The following is a 21,401-nucleotide window of genomic DNA, read 5'->3' on the forward strand; positions in this document are numbered from 1 at the left end:
CGCGGGGTGGCAGCAGCTGCGGGCCTTTACCGCGGGGTGGTAGCAGTTGCTGGGCTTTACCGCGGGGTGGCAGCAGTTGCCGGGCTTTACCGCGGGGTGGCAGCAGTTGCGGGGCTTTACCGCGGGGTGGCAGCAGTTGCGGGGCTTTACCGCGGGGTGGCGGGTTGGTAGCCGGAACCTTCGGCGCCGCTCACTGCTCTCCGCTAGGCGGCCGCTTCCGGAGGGCGGACCGGCCCGGCCGCGCCGGGCGGCAGGTTTGGGTGTCGGACCGGGAGGAGGCGGCGGGTTTAAGGGACCCGAATCCCGGGGAGAAAAATACAGGCGGAAAATAACCCAGCAACAGATAGAGGATGAACCTGGAGCTGCTGGGTAAGGGGGAGAGGGGGAGAGAGAGGGAAAGAGGGGGGAGAGGGGGGGGAATGAGGGGGGAGAGGGGGGGGGAATGAGGGGGGAGAGGGGGGGGGAATGAGGGGGGAGAGGGGGGGGGAATGAGGGGGGAGAGGGGGGGGAATGAGGGGGGAGAGGGGGGGGAATGGGGGGGGAATGAGGGGGGAGAGGGGGGGGGAGAGAGGGAATGGGGGGGAGAGAGGGAATGAGGGGGGAGAGAGAGGGAATGAGGGGGGGAGAGAGAGGGAATGAGGGGGGAGAGAGAGGGAATGAGGGGGGGGAGAGAGAGGGAATGCGGGGGGGGAGAGAGGGAATGAGGGGGGGAGAGAGAGGGAATGAGGGGGGAGGAGAGAGGGAATGAGGGGGGAGAGAGAGGGAATGAGGGGGGAGAGAGAGGGAATGAGGGGGGAGAGAGAGGGAATGAGGGGGGGGAGGAGCGGGAATGAGGGGGGGAGGGAGAGAGGGAATGAGGGGGGGGAGAGAGGGAATGAGGGGGGAGAGAGAGGGAATGAGGGGGGGGAGAGAGAGGGAATGAGGGGGGAGAGAGAGGGAATGAGGGGGGGGAGAGAGAGGGAATGAGGGGGGAGAGAGAGGGAATGAGGGGTGGGAGAGAGAGGGAATGAGGGGGGAGAGAGAGGGAATGAGGGGGGAGAGAGGGAAATGAGGGGGGAGAGAGAGGGAAGAGGGGGATGAGGGGGAGCATGAGGGAATGAGGGGGAGAGAGGGAATGAGGGAGAGATAGAGAGGGAAGGAGGGGGGAGAGGGAGGGAATGAGGGGGGGAGAGAGAGGGAATGAGGGGGGAGAGAGAGGAATGAGGGGGGGAGAGAGGGAATGAGGGGGGAGAGAGAGGGAATGAGGGGGGAAGAGAGGGAATGAGGGGGGAGAGAGGGAATGAGGGGGGGAGAGAGAGGGAATGAGGGGGGAGAGAGAGGGAATGAGGGTGGAGAGGGGGAATGAGGGTGGAGAGGGGAATGAGGGTGGAGAGGGAGAATGAGGGTAGAGAGGGGAATGAGGGTGGAGAGGGGGAATGAGGGTGGAGAGGGGGAATGAGGGTGGAGAGGGGGAATGAGGGGGGAGAGAGGGTGGAGAGGGGGAGAGAGGGTGGAGAGGGGGAGAGAGGGTGGAGAGGGGGAGAGAGGGGGAATGAGGGGGGAGAGAGAGGGAATGAGGGGGGAGAGAGAGGGAATGAGGGTGGAGAGGGGGAATGAGGGTGGAGAGGGGGAATGAGGGTGGAGAGGGGGAATGAGGGTGGAGAGGGGGAATGAGGGTGGAGAGGGGAATGAGGGTGGAGAGGGGGAATGAGGGTGGAGAGGGGGAATGAGGGTGGAGGGGGAGAATGAGGGTGGAGAGGGGGAATGAGGGTGGAGAGGGGGAGAGAGGGTGGAGAGGGGGAGAGAGGGTGGAGAGGGGGAGAGAGGGTGGAGAGGGGGAATGAGGGTGGAGAGGGGGGGAATGAGGGTGGAGAGGGGGAGAGAGGGGGGAGAGAGAGGGAATGAGGGGGGAGAGAGGGAATGAGGGGAGAGAGGGGGGGAATGAGGGTGGAGAGGGAGGGAATGAGGGGGGGAGAGAGGGAATGAGGGGGGGAGAGAGAGGGAATGAGGGTGGAGAGAGGGAATGAGGGTGGAGAGAGGGAATGAGGGGGGAGAGAGAGGGAATGAGGGTGGAGAGGGAGAATGAGGGTGGAGAGGGGGAGAGAGGGTGGAGAGGGGGAGAGAGGGTGGAGAGGGGGAATGAGGGTGGGGAGGGGGGGAATGAGGGCGGAGAGGGGGGGAATGAGGGCGGAGAGGGGGGGAATGAGGGCGGAGAGGGGGGGAATGAGGGTGGAGAGGGGGGGAATGAGGATGGAGAGGGGGGGAATGAGGGTGGAGAGGGGGGAATGAGGGTGGAGAGGGAGGGAATGAGGGGGGAGAGAGGGGGGGAATGAGGGTGGAGAGGGGGGGAATGAGGGTGGAGAGGGAGGGAATGAGGGGGGAGAGAGAGGGAATGAGGGGGGAGAGAGAGGGAATGAGGGGGGAGAGAGAGGGAATGAGGGGGGAGAGAGAGGGAATGAGGGGGGAGAGAGGGAATGAGGGGGGAGAGAGGGAATGAGGGGGAGAGGGGATGAGGGGGGGGGGAATGAGGGGGGAAGTGAGGGTGGAGAGGGGGAATGAGGGTGGAGAGGGGAGAATGAGGGTGGAGGAGGGAATGAGGGTGGAGAGGGGGGAATGAGGGTGGAGAGGGGGGGAATGAGGGTGGAGAGGGAGAATGAGGGTGGAGAGGGGGAATGAGGGTGGAGAGGGGGAATGAGGGTGGAGAGGGGGGGAATGAGGGTGGAGAGAGGGAATGAGGGTGGAGAGGGGGGGAATGAGGGTGGAGAGGGGGAATGAGGGGGGGAGAGAGGGAATGAGGGTGGAGAGAGGGAATGAGGGTGGAGAGAGGGAATGAGGGTGGAGAGAGGGGGAATGAGGGGGGAGAGAGGGAATGAGGGGGGGAGAGAGGGAATGAGGGTGGAGAGAGGGAATGAGGGTGGAGAGAGGGAATGAGGGGGGGGGAGAGAGGGAATGAGGGTGGAGAGGGGGAATGAGGGTGGAGAGGGGGAATGAGGGTGGAGAGAGGGAATGAGGGTGGAGAGGGGGAATGAGGGTGGAGAGGGAATGAGGGTGGAGAGAGGGGGGAATGAGGGTGGAGAGGGAATGAGGGTGGAGAGGGAGAATGAGGGTGGAGAGGGGGAATGAGGGTGGAGAGAGGGGGGAATGAGGGTGGAGAGGGAGAATGAGGGTGGAGAGAGGGGGAATGAGGGTGGAGAGGGAGAATGAGGGTGGAGAGGGAGAATGAGGGTGGAGAGGGGGGGGAATGAGGGTGGAGAGGGAGAATGAGGGTGGAGAGGGGGGGGAATGAGGGTGGAGAGAGGGGGAATGAGGGTGGAGAGGGGGGGAATGAGGGTGGAGAGAGGGGGAATGAGGGTGGAGAGAGGGAATGAGGGTGGAGAGAGGGAATGAGGGGGGAGAGAGAGGGAATGAGGGTGGAGAGGGAGAATGAGGGTGGAGAGGGGGAGAGAGGGTGGAGAGGGGGAGAGAGGGGGAGAGGGGGAATGAGGGTGGGGAGGGGGGGAATGAGGGCGGAGAGGGGGGGGAATGAGGGTGGAGAGGGGGGAATGAGGGTGGAGGAGGGGGGAATGAGGGTGAGAGGGGGGGAATGAGGATGGAGAGGGGGGGAATGAGGGTGGAGAGGGGGGGACATGAGGGTGGAGAGGGAGGGAGAATGAGGGGGGAGAGAGGGGGGAATGAGGGGAGAAGAGGGGGGGAATGAGGGTGGAGAGGGAGGGAATGAGGGGGGAGAGAGAGGGAATGAGGGGGGGAGAGAGGGAATGAGGGGGGAGAGAGAGGGAATGAGGGGGGAGAGAGAGGGAATGAGGGGGGAGAGAGGGAATGAGGGGGGAGAGGGGAATGAGGGGGGAGTGAGGGTGGAGAGGGGGGGAATGAGGGTGGAGAGGGGGAATGAGGGTGGAGAGGGAGAATGAGGGTGGAGAGGGGGAATGAGGGTGGAGAGGGGGGGAATGAGGGTGGAGAGGGAGAATGAGGGTGGAGAGGGGGGGAATGAGGGTGGAGAGGGGGGGAATGAGGGTGGAGAGGGGGAATGAGGGTGGAGAGGGGGGGAATGAGGGTGGAGAGAGGGAATGAGGGTGGAGAGGGGGGGAATGAGGGTGGAGAGGGGGAATGAGGGGGGAGAGAGGGAATGAGGGTGGAGAGAGGGAATGAGGGTGGAGAGAGGGGGAATGAGGGGGGAGAGAGGGAATGAGGGTGGAGAGAGGGAATGAGGGTGGAGAGAGGGAATGAGGGGGGAGAGAGGGAATGAGGGGGGGAGAGAGGGAATGAGGGTGGAGAGGGGGAATGAGGGTGGAGAGGGGGAATGAGGGTGGAGAGGGGGAATGAGGGTGGAGAGGGGGAATGAGGGTGGAGAGAGGGAATGAGGGTGGAGAGGGAATGAGGGTGGAGAGAGGGGGGAATGAGGGTGGAGAGGGAATGAGGGTGGAGAGGGAGAATGAGGGTGGAGAGAGGGGGGAATGAGGGTGGAGAGGGAGAATGAGGGTGGAGAGGGGGAATGAGGGTGGAGAGGGAGAATGAGGGTGGAGAGGGGGAATGAGGGTGGAGAGAGGGGGGAATGAGGGTGGAGAGGGAGAATGAGGGTGGAGAGGGGGGGAATGAGGGTGGAGAGAGGGGGAATGAGGGTGGAGAGGGGGGGAATGAGGGTGGAGAGAGGGGGAATGAGGGTGGAGAGAGGGAATGAGGGGGGAGAGAGGGAATGAGGGGGGAGAGAGGGAATGAGGGGGGAGAGGGAATGAGGGTGGAGAGGGAATGAGGGTGGAGAGAGGGGGAATGAGGGTGGAGAGAGGGAATGAGGGTGGAGAGAGGGAATGAGGGTGGAGGGGGGGGAATGAGGGTGGAGAGAGGGAATGAGGGTGGAGAGGGGGAATGTGGGTGGAGTGTGTATGAGGGTGGAGAGAGGTAATGGGGATAGAGAGGAAATGGGGCTGGAGTGGGAATGAGGGTGGAGAGAGAGAGCGAGGTAATGAGGATGGAGAGGGAATTAGTGTGGAGAGAGGGAATGGGTGGCAGAGGGAGGGAATTAAGGTGGTGAGAAAGAGGGAACGAGGGTGGGCAGCGGGTAAAATTAGGGTGGAAGAGGGACTGAGTGTGGGAGGGATTGGGTAATGCAAGAGGGAGGCAGTCTGGGAGGGAGGAAATGCGGCCGAGAGAAGTGTAACGGTGGAACCAGGGAGGGGGAATGTGGGAAACGAGGAGGCTGAGGGAGGAGTGATGGGGAACGAGGGAAGGGAGGAGAGCAGGAGGGGGATCGGGAATGATCGGGAAGGGAGGAGAGCTGGATGGAGAGGGACGGCAGGGAGGGGGGACAGGAGGAGAGTGAGAGGTTGCGAGGGAGTAGGTTGGCTGTGGGTCTGAGAATTTTCTCAGGTGGTGTGGGGCCTCCCTACAGCTGCTGATTTGCTTGTTCTTAAATATTTGCTTTTATAACGAATTGCAAAACTTGATGCATGGAATCACCACAGCACCGAAGAAGGCCATTCAGCCCATCCTGCTTGGGCCAGCTCTCTGAATGCTATCCAATTCCTCCCAGGTCCCTGTGCATTAAATACAAATGTGTGTGGTCACAATCCTCCACCAGACAAGAAGTATTTTGCCTTGGATAATGAGGCTGAGGATCTGTCCTTAAACGTCCCAAAACATGAGTCACGGTATTGGTCTTCCTATCACAGTGTGGCTCCGAGAAAGGCTGCGTATGGCCTGTTGCTGGCAACCCAGTGGGCATTGACTGAGGAGACCTGCACTGTCCAATAGCGCGATGGTGCAGATTCAATAGGTACCTTTAAAAGGGAAATTGGATAAAATCTCGGAAAAGGGAAAATGTACAGCTGAAACACGGAGCGTTTTTGTGGAACAAGCACAGGAATGCTGGGCCAAATGGCCTCCTTCTGTACCCTGAATCCATGGATATTGTTAGGCTGATGTCGGGCAGTAGAAGAATATCCTACAAAAGATGAAACGTGACAGTTTGTATCAGTCATGGACGGCGGCAGGGGAAGGGAATCTTCAATTGTTTTCAAGATCTGACATCTAAATTGGTCTGTTTTCATTTTCTTTTTTTTTTTCCAAACAGAGTCCTTTGGACAGAACTACCCAGAGGTAGGTTTGGGACACTTTAATGTTTTTAGCAATTGCTGTGGAAGTTCTCTTTGAACTCTTTTATTTATTCTGTTAGCAACCATCTCGGCAACATGCATGCTTTCAACAGTGTAAAGGTTATGAGTGTTAATATTGTAATAAAGGTGTTACAGAAGCTCGAGCTTGTCATCTCTGGGGTATGAGTTTGCCTCGTGCAGTGAAAATCCTTTCTTTCAGCTGGCGGTTACATAGGTCTGTACTCGAGGTAATGAAAAGTCTAAGATGTGGTTCAGAGGATTCACCTGAGGAAGGAGCTGTGCTCCGAAAACTAGTGATTAGAAACAAACCTGTTGGACTTTAACCTGCTGCTGTAAGACTTCTTACCGTGATTCAGAGGAAGCACAGATCAAAGAATTGGCCTCAATGCTATAGTTCTGTCTCTGAATATATACCATGACCTAGCTTGTCACTCTGGTGCAGGAGAGCTGAACTTTGAGGAATTGTAGAACATAGAACATAGAACAGTACAGCACAGAACAGGCCCTTCAGCCCTCGATGTTGTGCCGAACAATGATCACCCTACTCAAACCCACGTATCCACCCTATACCCGTAACCCAAACAACCCCCCTTAACCTTACTTTTTAGGACACTAAGGGCAATTTATCATGGCCAATCATCCTAACCCGCACATCTTTGGACTGTGGGAGGAAACCGGAGCACCCGGAGGAAACCCACGCACACACGGGGAGGACGTGCAGACTCCGCACAGACAGTGACCCAGCCGGGAACCGAACCTGGGACCCTGGCGCTGTGAAGCATTTGTGCTAACCACCATGCTACGGTGCTGCCCATACTTGAGAAGAAATCAAAATCTGAGACTCCACACCATGTTCAGGTGGAGGCAACTGGTCATGTCACTGGACAAGTAATCCAGAAGCTGAGACTCGTGTTCCGGGGACAAGGGTCCAAATCCCACCATGGGAGGTGGTGGAATTTAAATGCAATTAATAAAATCTGGAATTGAGACCCAGTCTAAATGATGGTGACCATGAAACTTGTCAAATGACGTTAAAAACCCACCTGGGGTTCACCCATGCCCTTTCGGGAAAGGAATCTGCTATGCTTACCTGGTCTGAGACTTCAGACCCATAGAAATATACGAAGTCTTACAACACCAGGTTAAAGTCCAACAGGTTTGTTTGGAATCACTAGCTTTCGGAGCTCAGCTCCTTCCTCAGGTGAATGAAGAGGTGGGTTCCAGAAACATATATATAGACCAAGTCAAAGATGCAAGACGATACTTCGAATGTGAGTCTTTGCGGGTAATTAAGTCTACAGATCCAACGGCGACATCTCCACATCACAGAAATGTGGTTACCTGCCTCTCTGAGATGGTCAAGCAAACCACTCAGTTCAAGGGCATTTAGAGATGGGCAACAAAGGCTGGCCGTGCCACATGCCAAAGGAAAGTTTGAAGGAAAGTGGTTCTGGTTTCTGACTAATATTCCCCCCTAACACAGGAATTGCTGGGTGAAGACAGACCATGCTCCATCTAGTCCTCCAAAATCCAGGTGGTCACTTCATACAACGGCAATGGATGTGTTGACTGTTCATGGGGAATAATCTCTCTGATTGAGTTTACAACCGATCCAGGCACAAGGCATGGGAAAACCTCCAGTGGTGGAGAGGTTTGGGAATCATACATCCAAAGTCACCTGTTTCTCCCAAGCACCACACTCTCAAATCTATGACGGACTTCATCGGACCCCTGCCACAAACTCTGCTTGCCAGCCATCAGCTCCATCCTTGTCCCTTGCCACTGTGAATCTTGGCGGACTACTTGACTCTGAGCTGACCTACTGACATCCTGATCCTGTCCGTCACCAAGACCACCTCTGTCCCTGCCTCAGTCCATCTGCTGCTGTAACTCGCACCAATGTATTTGCCACCTCTGGACTTGATCATTCTGATACTCTCCTGGCTGACTTTCCACCTTGCACTCTCTGCAACCTTGAACCCTGTCCCTATCCTGACTCGCACAAAATCCTTTTCAACACGTTATCCCGTGCTCACTGACGTGCGTTAGTTCACGGTTTGGCAAGACCTCAATATTATAATTCTCATCCGTGTTTTTTAAATCCCTCCGTTCTCTTGCCCCCTCACTAATTGACAAATCTCTGTCAACCCTCCACCCCATTGGGAATTCTGCATTACTCCAATTTGGACATTGTTCATCCCCAGTTCCTCTGCACCTCCACTAACTGCTGTACCTTTATTTGCTTTGGCTTCGAAACTGTGGAATTCTCTGACTATACTTCCCTACCTCTCTTTTCCTTTTTAAGGTGCTGCTTAAAGCCTACCCCTTTGACCAAACTTTTGTTCACCTGCCCCTAATATCAATGCTCTTACGAAGCACCCAGGGTGGGTTTACCACCTCGGAGGCACTCTATAAATGGTAGTTGTTGTGTATGAGTCTTGTTCTCTGGAATGTGACTGGGTGTAATTTATTTTGTGTAGGAAGCAGATGGAACCCTGGACTGTATTAGCATGGCCCTCACCTGTACATTTAACAGGTGGGGTACACTGCTCGCCGTGGGGTGCAACGATGGGCGTATCGTCATTTGGGACTTCCTGACGAGGGGTATTGCCAAAATCATCAGCGCGCACATCCATCCTGTCTGCTCGCTATGGTAATTGATCACCTGTGTTTGGGTGCGCGCGGTGTTTGCCAGTTGGGTCTTCCTCAGCGAATGGTCTCGGTTACTGCTGCCGGTGATTGGCGGGAGAGAATGGACATATTGATTTGCAAGCTGGTAACTAGCCACGCACGGCATGGGTTAGTGTTTTGCAGAGGTTAGGTGAAGTCCGCGTGCCCCTGGAAGAATCGCTGCTCGTGTGTTCTCGGTGAAAGATAAAACCTGCAATGTTGGCAATCTGAAATAGCAACAGAAAATTCTGGAAATTCAAAGCAGGCCGATTAACACTTGAAAGAGAAAAGATGGTAATGTTTCAGCACCCCTGCGCTGCATCTAAATCTCCAATTTCTAAAGTGTATGTTTCCCAGCCTGTCACATTAAGTTCCCATTGCTGTCACTTATCTGTAATTAATGAAGTGTGCGCACAAAAAACAATCTAGAATCCAGTGGCTCCTTGATCTTTCAGCTAACCTACGAGGCGCATCATTCCACTTATCCCCCAGTGAGTGACAAATGTGTTTTTCAAGATTGGTTCTTAATTGACTTTTGATTAAATTAGTTTTCCCTCTATCAACTGGTTTAGATTGAGCTTAATCCGATATTCTGTGATCACCTATCTATGCTGCTAAATATTTTCTGTATCTAAGTGATGTCCCTCTTCTGGATGTGGAGCATAATCTTGTCCGGCCTGTTTTGTAGCTCATCGCCATTTACATTTGAGAAATGTTACTGCTTTCTGCATGTTTTCTAATCCTCATTGGCCCCCTTTGCTGTGAAATGACCAAATTTGCTTGTGTTATTTCGAGTAAGGCTTGCCCAATGCGTTACTAAGCATTATCATGATCGCTGTACACTTGTGCTGTACGATTCCAGCTCACCCAACATCTCCTTACTTTGTAAATCACTTTTTGAATTGTCTTGTTCTCATCAGCAATTGTTTTTACCCTTTCAAAGCCTCTTTGTGCTAATTCTGTTGTCTCGAGTATATATCCTTGACACTTGCTTCATTCTTCATTAAATGCAATGCTCTGCGTTTATCAGTGTTTCAATTTAATTTATCATTTGTCTGCCTTACAGGGCAGCTCGGTGGCATAGTGGTTAGCACTGGGGCTTCACCGCCAGGGTCCCAGGTTCGATTCCCCACTGGGTCACTGTCTGTGCAGAGTCTGCACGTTCTCCCTGTGTCTGCGTGGGTTTCCTCCGTGTGCTCTGGTTTCCTCCCACAGTCCAAAGACGTGCAGGTTAGGTGGATTGGCCATGATAAATTGCTCTTAGTGTCCAAAAAGATTAAGAGGGGTTATTGAATTAGAGGGATAGGGTGGAAGTGAGGGCTTAAGTGGGTCGGTGCAGACTCGATGGGCTGAATGGCCTTTCCTCTACACTGTATCTTCTATGTCTATGTCTAATTCAACAGCTAATTTAACTTCTCCTGTGACACTTGAGCTGTTTTCTTTGGCTCGAAACAGTCCCAAATTGATGTACTCCACAGCAGGATCCGACAGTTGCTTTCTGCATCAAGGTCACTTTATGTTGATAGGCAACAACCAGGATCCAAATACTGACCCATGAGGGTCTTGCTTACAGCCACCTGCCTTCCCTCGCGAGTGCGCACTCTTCCCCCAGTTTCTTATTAGTGTGCCGTGAGTTTTACAGAAAACTTGCAAATCTGGACTTGATTAAGGTAAATATTAAGGACTTTAAATTTTGTATCTTATTTGCTACATGCTCAAAGGAACCCCCCACCCCATTCTCCCCCCCCCCCCACCCTCCTCATCTGATTCCATTTCTGCCTCCACCATTGGAAGAGCTGTTATTTGCTCCCTCATATTGCTACTTGTTTTAAAAAAATAAATTTTGAGTATATTTTTTTCCAATTAAGGGGCAATTTAGCATGGCCAATTCACCAACCCTGCACATCTTTGGGTTGTGAGGGTGAGACCCACGCAGACACGGGGAGAACGTGCAAAATCCACACGGACAGTGACCCGGGGCCAGGATGAAACCCGGGTCCTCAGTGCCGTGAGGCAGCAGTGCTAACTCCGGGGCACTGTGTTGCCCCCGTTGCTACTGAATTCTCCCTCAGTGTACTCGAACATTGAACAGTGTGGCGACTTGGGGCTTTTCACAGCAGCTTCCTTGCAGTGTTAATGTAAGCCTACTTGTGACAATAATAAATATTATTATTACTTGTTTGAGAGTATCTGCATTTTCTCCTCCAACCAGCAGGTGGAAGTGCAACACCAGAGTCCCAATCTTTCAGTTGTCAGTTCCAGTTTTATCCTATAAAAGTAAAGTATTTCAAGAGTTCTGGTCTACAAAGGAATGTCATCTTTTTTGAAAATAAATTTAGAGTACCCAAATTTTCCATTTAAATTTAGCGTGACAAATCTGCCTAACCTGCACATCTTTGGGTTATGGGGGTGACACCCACCCAGACACGGGGGGGGGAAGGAAATGTGCAAACTCCACACGGACAGTGACCCAGGGCCGGGATCGAATCCGGGTCTTCGACTCCGTGAGGCATCAGTGCTAACCACTGCCCCACCGTGCCGCCCTTCAATGGATTTTCATCTGATCAGCTCTTTCGTCTTCTCCCTGTCATCTCAAATCCTTGCTCTTAATTTAACACTTCTGTGATGAATTAAGGTGAATATCAGAACTCAGCAGGTCTGTGTATAATCTTACTCGTTGCCACAAGGCAGAGCCTCCCATTAGTGCAGAATCATCCACTCTTCCGCCTTGCTATAATGGGAATTCTCGGCAACATTGAAACACGGCAGCTGTTAAAAGGAAAATCACTTCTTCTCCCAATTTATATGTTTTGCAACACCTTTTAAGTTGGAAAAAGTGTAATGAAAATAAGTTACCGCAGCAGATTTGATCCACATGTCTCTTTGGCTGATTCACCCTTAATGTCGTTTCTGTTTGGGTCCATTTCTTTAGTTGTGGGCAGAGTTGCATGTGGCTCTGTTCATTAAACCAAAAGCCCTCATTTTGTGATAGACAATTGAATTTAATAGATTTGTGTGAGCGTTTCAGTATTCTTCGTTGCGACTCAACTCATGAGGATGCAATGGCATTAATGTTATAAAGGAAAATTATGCATCTTACAAAATATTGCTGTGTTATCTCCTCGATAATGTTACACAATTTTGAAAGTCCCCCTCCAAGCCCCGCACCATCCTCTCTTGGAACTATATCGTAATTTCCCCACTGTTACTGGGTCAAATCCTGGAACTCCCCATCTAATAGCACAGTGGGTGTACCTACAACACACGGGCTACAGCGGTTCAAGATGGCGGCTTACCACCACATTCTCAAGGGCTGTTAAGGATGGGCAACAAATGCTGGCTTAGCCAGCGACGCCCACATCCTGTGACAGAATAAATTAAAAATATTATCACTTATTATTCTTATGCTTTCCAGTTGGAGCCGAGATGGGCATAAACTCGTCAGTGCTTCAACTGATAACATCGTGTCGCTGTGGGACGTTCTATCCGGAGACTGTGACCAGAGGTTCCGCTTCCCCTCACCAGTTCTCAAAGTGCAGTTCCACCCCAGGGATCAGTAAGTAGCCCAACAGTTTGGGTGGATTTGCAATGAAATTGCATGGAAAGTAGAACATTTCAAAGCTTTGGTCGCTTCCTTGGGACCATGAAAGTGAGAGGGGTGAAATGGCTTTCTAAATTTCCTATTTATGTTCCTCTTCAAAATGAGAAACCTTTGGAATTTTCAAGGTGCCCTTCCTACGTGACATGAGGTTGGGCAATCGGCCCCAGTTTCGGGTGGGAATTGGACCAGTTTATCATTAATTTGCATTTAAATTGAAGTATAGGATTGCAGTTGTGGGAAACGTCCCTTAGGTTCCCTCGATGTCCCGAGTTGCTTTATTGGTGTAGGTGGTAAGGCAGTTATAACATCCCTTAGCTTCTGAGTGCGCACCAGACTGTCTACCGTTCCCCAGACGTGACACAAATTATACTGAGAACTCTAGGGCAGTGGCTTCCATTTACTTGCCACCTAGCACAATCCTTCCTGATTCTGTTGCATGTTATTCCTTCCTGAATGACAGTGGGTGGGAACCTCCACCGTTGCTGTCCTGAGTTTGCCGCCACCCAGAGGGGGGGGACTTGCTTGGTCTCCGTTTAGCTGCCCCGACATTATCAGGAACCTTGTGCCAGGAGCGACAGAAACCAAATCTAATCGCTGCAGGTTGAAAGGAGAATACTGCCAATGCCGAACACCTGAAATAGAAGCGAGAAGGTGCTGGTAAAACTCAGCAAGGCAGGCAGACTCTGTGGAGGAATATCTGAAACCTTAACTCGGCTCCTGTGACCTGTCATCAGGACGAGAAGAGGTTGAAGATTTAACCGTTTATTGCCAAGTCCAGAGATGGGTCTCGAGGGGCAGAGGAAAGAAAAGCTAGAAACATCTGTGACTGTCTGCAGGTTAGGATGGTGCAAGGCGAAAGGGCGATTAAATGGGACAAGTAAAGAAACAAAAGATGGGTCCAGAGGAGGTATAAGTAACAGGAGAACTATTGCCAGCACCTATTGTCCAATAAAGTGGGAGTGCAGTTGTTAACTGGTCTTCTGACCTGCAAGTAGGTTATAATCATCCCCAATGATATAAACACATATGGCATTGTCTTTAATAACTTTGTGTGTGGAATCTGTTACTTGGCTTCTGAGGGCTAATTGTGGGTTAGCTCTGTTTAATAATGAAGGGCTGGCCCCTGAGGTGATGTATTATGTTTCTGATTTGTATTTGCACTGTATCAACAGGAACAGGGTCCTCGTCTGCCCAATGAAATGTGCTCCAGTGTTGTTAACTCTCTCTGACTCTAAGCACGTGGTTCTACCGGTAGATGATGATTCAGATCTTAACGTCGTGGCAGCTTTTGACCGACGAGGGGAGTATATTTACACAGGGAATGCCAAGGGAAAGGTGAGCAGCACAGGAGAGCTGGTTTTCTCTTTTGCCTCAATTTTCCAATTTTATCAGTGGCAGATCAGATGTGTCGATTCATAGCGTACCTGTAAAGGCAAAAGTAAATTTTCCCCAGGATTATTTTAAAAAATTAAATAAACATTTTTTTTTAAAGGTCTATTTTTCTCTTTCTTCAGTCTCCCTAAGTAAAACATGTGAGAACTAAAGTTCCAAAGATCCAATGTTCTGCCACAATTGTGAGTCGGTGCAGACTCGATGGGCTGAATGGCTACTGTATATTCTATAATTGTATCTATTGGTGTCCGGTGGTCTTCGTGCCATTAAGGAACGACATTTTGAGGTCGTCAGATCCAACTCTTTTGCCCCCCATTGTTGGCTCTTTTCCTTCCTCCTCGTGGCTATGGTATAGTTCCACAGACACCAGAAATCTTCCAATAGGGGCGGCACGGTGGCACAGTGGTTAGCACCGCTGCCTCAGGGCGCCGAGGACCCAGGTTCGATCCTGGCCCCGGATCACTGTCTGTGTGGAGTTTGCACATTCTCCCCGTGTCTGCGTGGGTCTCACCCCTACAAACCAAAGATGTGCAGGGTAGGTGAATTGGCTGCGCTAAATTGCCCCTTAATTGAAAAAAAAAGAATTGTGTACTCTAAATTAAAAAAAAAGAAATCCTCCAATAACGTGCCCCGTGGCATCCTTCTTCAGTGATGTTGACGGGTGAACAATGACTGCCTATTGACCAATACTGGAGGAGGGAGAGGAGAGAGACATGCACACAAAAGGCTTCACCCGACACTTGTCCTTCGCCACTTTTTAGAATGCGTCAGAGATGGTCAGGATTTGAAACCCTGGATCGTTTTTGTCAGATTTATTTCCCTACCCCATATACTCTGATGGCATTATTGAGGATGCGGATGCCATCCTCCTAAAGGGCAAAGCTCAGGCGTTGTGAGTTTAGACCTTTTGTCAGAACAGAGTTGTCCCGTCTTTTTGCCTTTTACAGTGGACTGACACGCCTTGTGTTGCAGTTTTTCTATTAATCACGGGTGATATTGCCTACCACGGCAACATAGGAGCAGGGGTAGGCCATTGGGCCCTTTGTGCCTGATCCACCCACCATTCAATATGATCACGGCTGACCTGGTTGTGATCTCAGCTCCGCTTTCCTGTCTGTCTCCTAATAATCCTCGGCTCCCTTGCCTAACAGAAATCTGTCTAACTCTGCGTTGAATAAATTCAGAGACCCAGCTTCTACTGCTTTCTGGGGAAGCGAATTCCAAACACTAATGACCCGTTGGGAGAATATATTTCTCCTCCACTCCATCTTAAAAGGGGGGACATCTTATTTTTAAGCTATGACCCCAGCTTTAGTCTCTCACACAAGAGGAAACATCCTTCGTCTAACCACCCTGTCGATTCTCCTCAGGACCATGGATGTTCCAATGAGATTACCTCTCGTTCTTCTAAACTCTAATGGATAAAGGCTGAACCTGTTCTACTTTTCTTCATTAAATATCCCCTTCATCTGAGGAATGAGCTCAGTGATCTCTGAACTCGTTCTAAAGGAAGTCTCCTTTTAAATAAGGAAAACAAAATTGCACCCAGCACTCTAGAACTGGCCTCACCAATGCCTTGTACAGCTATAGTAAAACTTCCCTGCTTTTATATTTTATTCCTCTTGCAATAAATGCCTACATTCCATTGGCTTTCCTAATCATTGTCGTACCTGCATACTAAACTGATAAGATTCATGTAAAATGGGCAGAGAGAGCTGTGATACAGCCACCTCGGGCACTTTGTCCCCACGCTGGCTCCTGCATCATTACTCAATTGTCCTGTATCCGTTGGTGATGCTAAAACATGCCTTGCATTTTCAGATCTTGGTTCTAAAGACTGATTCACAGGAGCTGGTAGCTTCATTCCGAGTCACGACAGGTACCAGCAACACCACCGCTATTAAATCTATTGAATTTGCGAGGAAAGGAAGGTGAGGCATTTACTGCTCCTCAGACTTCGCAGGAAGTTTAGAATGGGTTTGGTTTTCAATCAATGGTGCGCGTCTGGTACAAATACCTCAGTGTATTGGGTGATTGACCAGCGATTAGAATGGGAGCTGCAGCAAGGTGCCAGCTGCCTTTCCTCATCCCCCGAAGTGAGTTGATTCCTTGTTTGAGTGCAGGTTTATTTTGTGATGAAGTTTGGAAAACACATTTCAATCCAGACTGTTAAATACTGTAAAACTGATCTAATATTTACCCCCGCGCTGTCTACAAAGTATTCAGTTAGCTGCTTTAACAATTTCTCTTTTCTTTCCTGACCTAAAGCCACATCAAACAAATGAGACTTTCATCCTCAATCAATTTGTTGTGAACGGTTCAATTTGATTTTTTGTTGTGTTTCGTACTAACCAACAATCATTTGATAGATCTCACCGCTTTTTATTTCCGTGCTGTGAGAGCCGTTGATTCAATTTCTCTCTGCCTGAACGTAGCGGTGTATTCGCCGCCTCTAATCTATTGTCTTCACCTGTAGCGGTTTCCTCATAAACACAGCGGACAGAATCATCCGAGTGTACGATGGCCGGGAGATTTTAACATGTGGACGCGACGGGGAGCCTGAACCAATGCAGAAGCTGCAGGACCTGGTGAATAGGTAGGTACTCAACTAAACTACGGGAGATGTGCAATCAACTGGTCAACAATATCGTAATTATACGTGTGGTATAGACACAGGTTAACAGGATCATCAGCAGTGTGTCGCTATAGGCCTCGACCCTTTTCATATGAAAATTGTTGGTGTTGAAGAGTGATTCGACTCTCAGTTCTTCAATTGTTTAATTTAGTTGATTTAATTGATCATCAAATTAGTGGACGAATGCTTGTTTTTCTCAGTAATGGCTTTCCATTGAAGAATTATTGTCAGATGTGGCGCCTTTCAAAATAGCTTCTTTTTGCATATGCTTAATTATGGAAAAATGTGGAGATCTCCAGTTTTTATTCAATAAGTTGAATCTTTTTGTTTATAGAAATCACAAGGCATTAGTACGGTGAGCGTCGATGTATAATCTATAATTTACCTTTCACACCAGAATGAGATATAAAGAGATTCCTTCCATTTTTGTGTTGGTTGTTTTTCATATATGACCTGGTGGTTTATCTCAACCTCAGGACACCATGGAAGAAATGTTGTTTCTCTGGTGATGGAGAGTACATCTGTGCCGGATCGGCACGCCAGCATGCACTTTACATCTGGGAGAAGAGCATAGGGAACCTGGTGAAGATTCTGCATGGCACCCGGGGAGAGCTGCTGTTGGATGTAGCGGTGAGTGACTATTTGTGACTAATTACATTTGTTGCGTCCTTGATCACTGGTAGACTCAAAATTACTGAGTTCTTCTGATTTGGGTTGTGGGTTCTCCCACGTTTAAGATCAAGTAAAATAGGAGCCGGATTGGGCCATATGACCCATCCAGTCTGCTCCGCCATTCACGTCTGATCTTCTACATCAACTCTGCTGTCCAGTCAAATCCCTGAATTCATGTTGCGTCCCGAAGTTGTCTCTCAAATCTGTTTACATACTGCACACATTTTCGGCTGGGGATTCTGGGCATTTCTTGCGGGAGTATTTGGGTAGTCGTCAGCCCCTGCATTGCCCACACTCAAACTGAGAACGCTTGTGCCATCTCTGATCCTTCTGTCCTGTACTTCTGAAGCCTTGTGCACATGCTTCCTGATTGTTCCACAATAGAAACAATCCGGCTATGGGGAATTTTAGCTTTTTGCTCATCACAGTCGCATGCCAGTGAATCTCGAAAGAGGTAAATTGTAACTTAACTAACAATTGCCAGCAAGTTCCGGACACGGCAGCACCTCCGCCTGTTTCTTAATCCTCCCAGCATCTAAAAGTCCTCTCACATGCTCCACCTTTTGGCTGCTACATGCCATTCCTACTTCCCAGACTTCTGCACCTCACTGAACCTTGGTCCTTGTTAGTCTCCCATTCCCTGCTAAACCTCAGACTGAACCTCTGCGCCTCTGAACTTCAGACGTGGTTGGACCACTCTCGCCTTCTTGTCCACGGCCATCTCCAGTCCCCAGCAAGTTAGGTAGTGTCACTGCTGATGTTATCGGGTTCGACGAAAAGCAAGCACAGTACTAGACCCTGTATCCAGGAAGATCGGGACTGGATGTGTGCCGGATTTTATGCATTTTGCCTAGCGTGTCTTAGAATACCTAAAATAAAGTCTGATAAATGAAGAGTATAAGGGTTTTATTCAAATTGCTACCCAGGGCTCCAGCTTCGGGTGTGGCCAGTTTATAGGCTCTTTTGGATTTTGGGACGCCGGATAGGGGGTCTGGTGTTAGTGTTCAATTTTGAATTTAGAAATGTCTTGAAATTGCAATATAAGAAACAGCCATTCAGCCCAACTGGCCCTGACGAATTTCTTTCCATCCAACTTCCTCTAACACTCTTGGCTTAGTGGGAAGAAAGCAAAATGGTTCTATATTAGTTAACTGCTTGTCGTGACAATTTAGAGGTGCTAATTTCGTTTGTGGAAAGTAGGATAAGAGATGTGTTGCTTCTGGGCCAAATGAAACTCCCTACAATTTCAAGCCCTCTATACTTTTGCCAGTGAGCATTTCCATAGAATCGCTCTGGTGCAGAAGGAGGTCATTCGGCCCATCAAGTCTGCACTGACCTTCTGAAAGAGCACCCCACCTAGGGCCACTCCCCCGCCCTACCCCCATAACCCCACCTAACCTGCACATCTTTGGACTATGGGAGGAAATCCACGCAGACACTGGGAGAACATGCAAACTCCTGACCGATAGTCACCCAAGGCCAGAATTGAACCCGGGTGCTGTGAGGCAGTATTGCTAACCACTCAGTCAGACTCCCAATATGTGTTTCAACAGGGGTAGGCAGTGTGTACTGAAAGCACATGTAAAACAATAGCTTCCCATTGAATGTTTGACACTTATTTCATTTTTGGAATTGTCCTTGTTCACTCAAGCTCAGACATGTTTGTAATTAAGATGAAGGTTAACGTCTTTTTCTTTCCCTGTAAATTTTTTCTGTAGTGGCACCCGGTCCGACCGATCATAGCCTCGATATCCAGTGGGGTCGTGTCTATTTGGGCTCAGAATCAAGTGGTAAGTGCTGGGGATGATTTTATCTCCTTAGGATCTGTAGAGTGATCTGTCTGAGTGATTTTTGACAGATGATAGATACCCACACCAGGATTCCCATTTCTAATAGAGACCCTTGCTGGAAAGTGTGTGCACGAGGTGAAGGATGGATCGTACCCAGCTGTGTAGGCCACAGTTAGGGTCTAGACTCCCGTGTGTGGTATGGTCATTGTGGAGAGGATGTCTCACAGCATGAAATAGGGTTTTTGACAGGTGGGCAGTGAAAAAAGCAGTTGTGCAAATTATTTATATGTATGTTAATATACGAAAGTATATTTAATGGAAGTGTTGTCCCATCAGAACTCTTGGCTGATTGGTTTGGAAAATAATCAAATGCCAGGTCCCGTCAGTACGGAGTGTCTGAAAGCTGACGGCGGCATTTCCTGGACATGATATAGCCTCTATTTCTTGTTTAATCTTTTCCAGTCCTCAACATCAAAGGCCAGGTTTATAACGGCCTTCACTGTCTCTCCCTAGTCAATCCGGACTGGGGCTGGGAACTGAAGAGGGGAAATGGGTAATGCAGTAGCTGTAAACTGAGCACAGACTCCCCTTGTAGTCCCAGCTGAATGGCGGGTGGGGGCAGAATGGGTGGCGAGGAGGAGAGAGATTATTTTGTTTCAGCTGAAGGCACTTTTCTGCTGGCTGCCTAATTCTGGACTGGTTGAGGTGTTTGGGAGCTGTCTGTAGGACTAATCTCAGTTTTGCGCTCTGACCAGTGAAAATGGTTTGAATGGGAAGTGAGCGAGGAGAAGTGACTTTTGGAAGAGACCCAGGAGAAAATGGGGTGGCTCCATCCCAGAATGAAGGACTGGCAAGGCCACCTCTGGAGCAGATGCTTCCTTCTCCTCTTTTTCCCTTCTTCCCTCCCATCACCCACCAATTGTTTCTGAATAGACATGCCAGTCTTCCTTCTCGCTTCAAAGAAGGGAAGCTTTTAATTCCGTCTCGGATTTTTGACGTTTGCTTCTCCTGCTGGAGGCTGTTTGACTAAAGCGGTTGCTTCTCTCTCAGGAAAACTGGAGTGCATTTGCTCCAGACTTCAAAGAATTAGATGAAAATGTTGAATATGAAGAGAGAGAATCTGAGTTTGATATTGAAGATGAAGATAAGAGCGAGCCCGAACAGACTGGTAAGGCATGTTTGTCCTGTTTTAGTTTATGACGGCCATGTATTACTGTCTGCACTGCAGGCCCAGCTGGGAGATGGTGGTGTTAATGCTCTCTGCCTGTGTTGTGGAAACGGTACTCTCCTCTAATACAGCACTCTGCCAAAACATAGATTTGCACTATATTTATACACTATTTGTTGTGTACATAGAACATTGCTTAAATTCCAATCTTGTCCACATATAGGATTATATTAAACCCTTTGCCAAAGAAAGGTTCATTATCACCTCCTAACAAGAGACTATCTATCTTTGCCTATCTCTCCGGAGGCTACAGTCCATGTGCTCTGACTCACTGTCTGCCCGAACAGTAAACAATTCAAGGCCTTGCTGGAGAGTTCTGCTGATTGAGGTCCCTAGTGTGACAAATGGAGGCTTTTAGGAATATTGGATTCTAACTATTGGGCAATTTAAAGGTTAAACACCTGGGATTGGAGTGTGTTTGACTGCAATGGTCATATTTTATTTTTAATAATTCCGTTTTGCCGGGCCTGGGTGCTTTTAGGAGCCTGAAGGTGAAATTGACCAAGAGGAATGTGTTTTCAGCCTGGGCTAATGCGCTGTAGTTGACAGGGGACAGTCCCTGGGGAGTTGATGTCCTTTCAGTCCCTGGAAAGTTAATTTGATTTCCAGCTTGGGGAGATGATGTCATTGCTGGGTGGAGTTAAGAGGTTCAGCGAGAGATTTTTGAGACAGCTTTTAGGAGAATAATAATCTTTTATTAGTGTCACAAGTGGGCTTACATTAACACTGCAATGAAGTTACTGTGAAAAGCCCCTCGTCGCCACATTCCGGCGCCTGTTCGTGTACACGGAGGGAGAATTCAGAATGTCCAATTCGCCTAACGAGCGCGTCCTTCGGGACTTGTGGGACGAAACCAGGGCGTCTGGAGGAAACCCACGCTGACACGGGGAGAACGTGCAGACTCCGCACAGACAGTGACCCAAGCGGGAATCGAACCCGAGACCCTGACACTGTCCAGGTCCCGCCGTTCTAGTGATTTATGTTGACTCAAATCCCTAGCAAGTAACTTTGTTGTTTTTGTCAAATTGGTTTCTCAAAGAATGTCATGTGAATGTTCAGGCTTGCATGCATTAACTTGTCAAAAAAAATGAGGCAATTGCCGATGCCATTATCAGTACATGCAAGTGTCCAGGGCTCGATAATCTCCAACACAAAACATTGATTATAATAAATTTCACTGTAGGCCATTTCAAGTTCTTAATATTTGTGCTGCTTTGGGCCTTGAAGGGTTCTGCGTCTTTGATGAGCAGATTGTGCTGTCGAATCAATGAAGTGCTTCCCTGTACTACCGCACCCCATGTATACTTGTATGCTGAAGCGCAAATCT

At 49.8% G+C, this 21,401-nt stretch overlaps 1 protein-coding gene across 4 annotated transcripts in view; it reads left to right on the plus strand.

Moving 5' to 3' along the window:
• The first annotated feature begins 205 nt into the window (after positions 1-205).
• Positions 206-21,401, plus strand: part of rbbp5 (retinoblastoma binding protein 5) — a 34,641-nt gene continuing 13,445 nt past the window's right edge. For 2 of the 4 annotated variants that reach the window (XM_038819718.1, XM_038819719.1), the window contains exons 1-10: positions 206-369; positions 6,044-6,069; positions 8,567-8,739; positions 12,172-12,312; positions 13,530-13,692; positions 15,571-15,680; positions 16,226-16,345; positions 16,861-17,014; positions 18,775-18,846; positions 19,897-20,014. In XM_038819718.1, coding sequence (XP_038675646.1) covers positions 351-369; positions 6,044-6,069; positions 8,567-8,739; positions 12,172-12,312; positions 13,530-13,692; positions 15,571-15,680; positions 16,226-16,345; positions 16,861-17,014; positions 18,775-18,846; positions 19,897-20,014 — 1,096 coding nt within the window. In that variant the 5' untranslated portion in view covers positions 206-350. The remainder of the gene's footprint in view (positions 370-6,043; positions 6,070-8,566; positions 8,740-12,171; positions 12,313-13,529; positions 13,693-15,570; positions 15,681-16,225; positions 16,346-16,860; positions 17,015-18,774; positions 18,847-19,896; positions 20,015-21,401) is intronic. The other 2 variants (XM_038819720.1, XM_038819722.1) reach the window with 1 other exon arrangement.

This window comes from Scyliorhinus canicula, chromosome 15 (genome assembly GCF_902713615.1).
Source record: "Scyliorhinus canicula chromosome 15, sScyCan1.1, whole genome shotgun sequence".
In the NCBI taxonomy this organism is placed as follows: domain Eukaryota; kingdom Metazoa; phylum Chordata; class Chondrichthyes; order Carcharhiniformes; family Scyliorhinidae; genus Scyliorhinus; species Scyliorhinus canicula.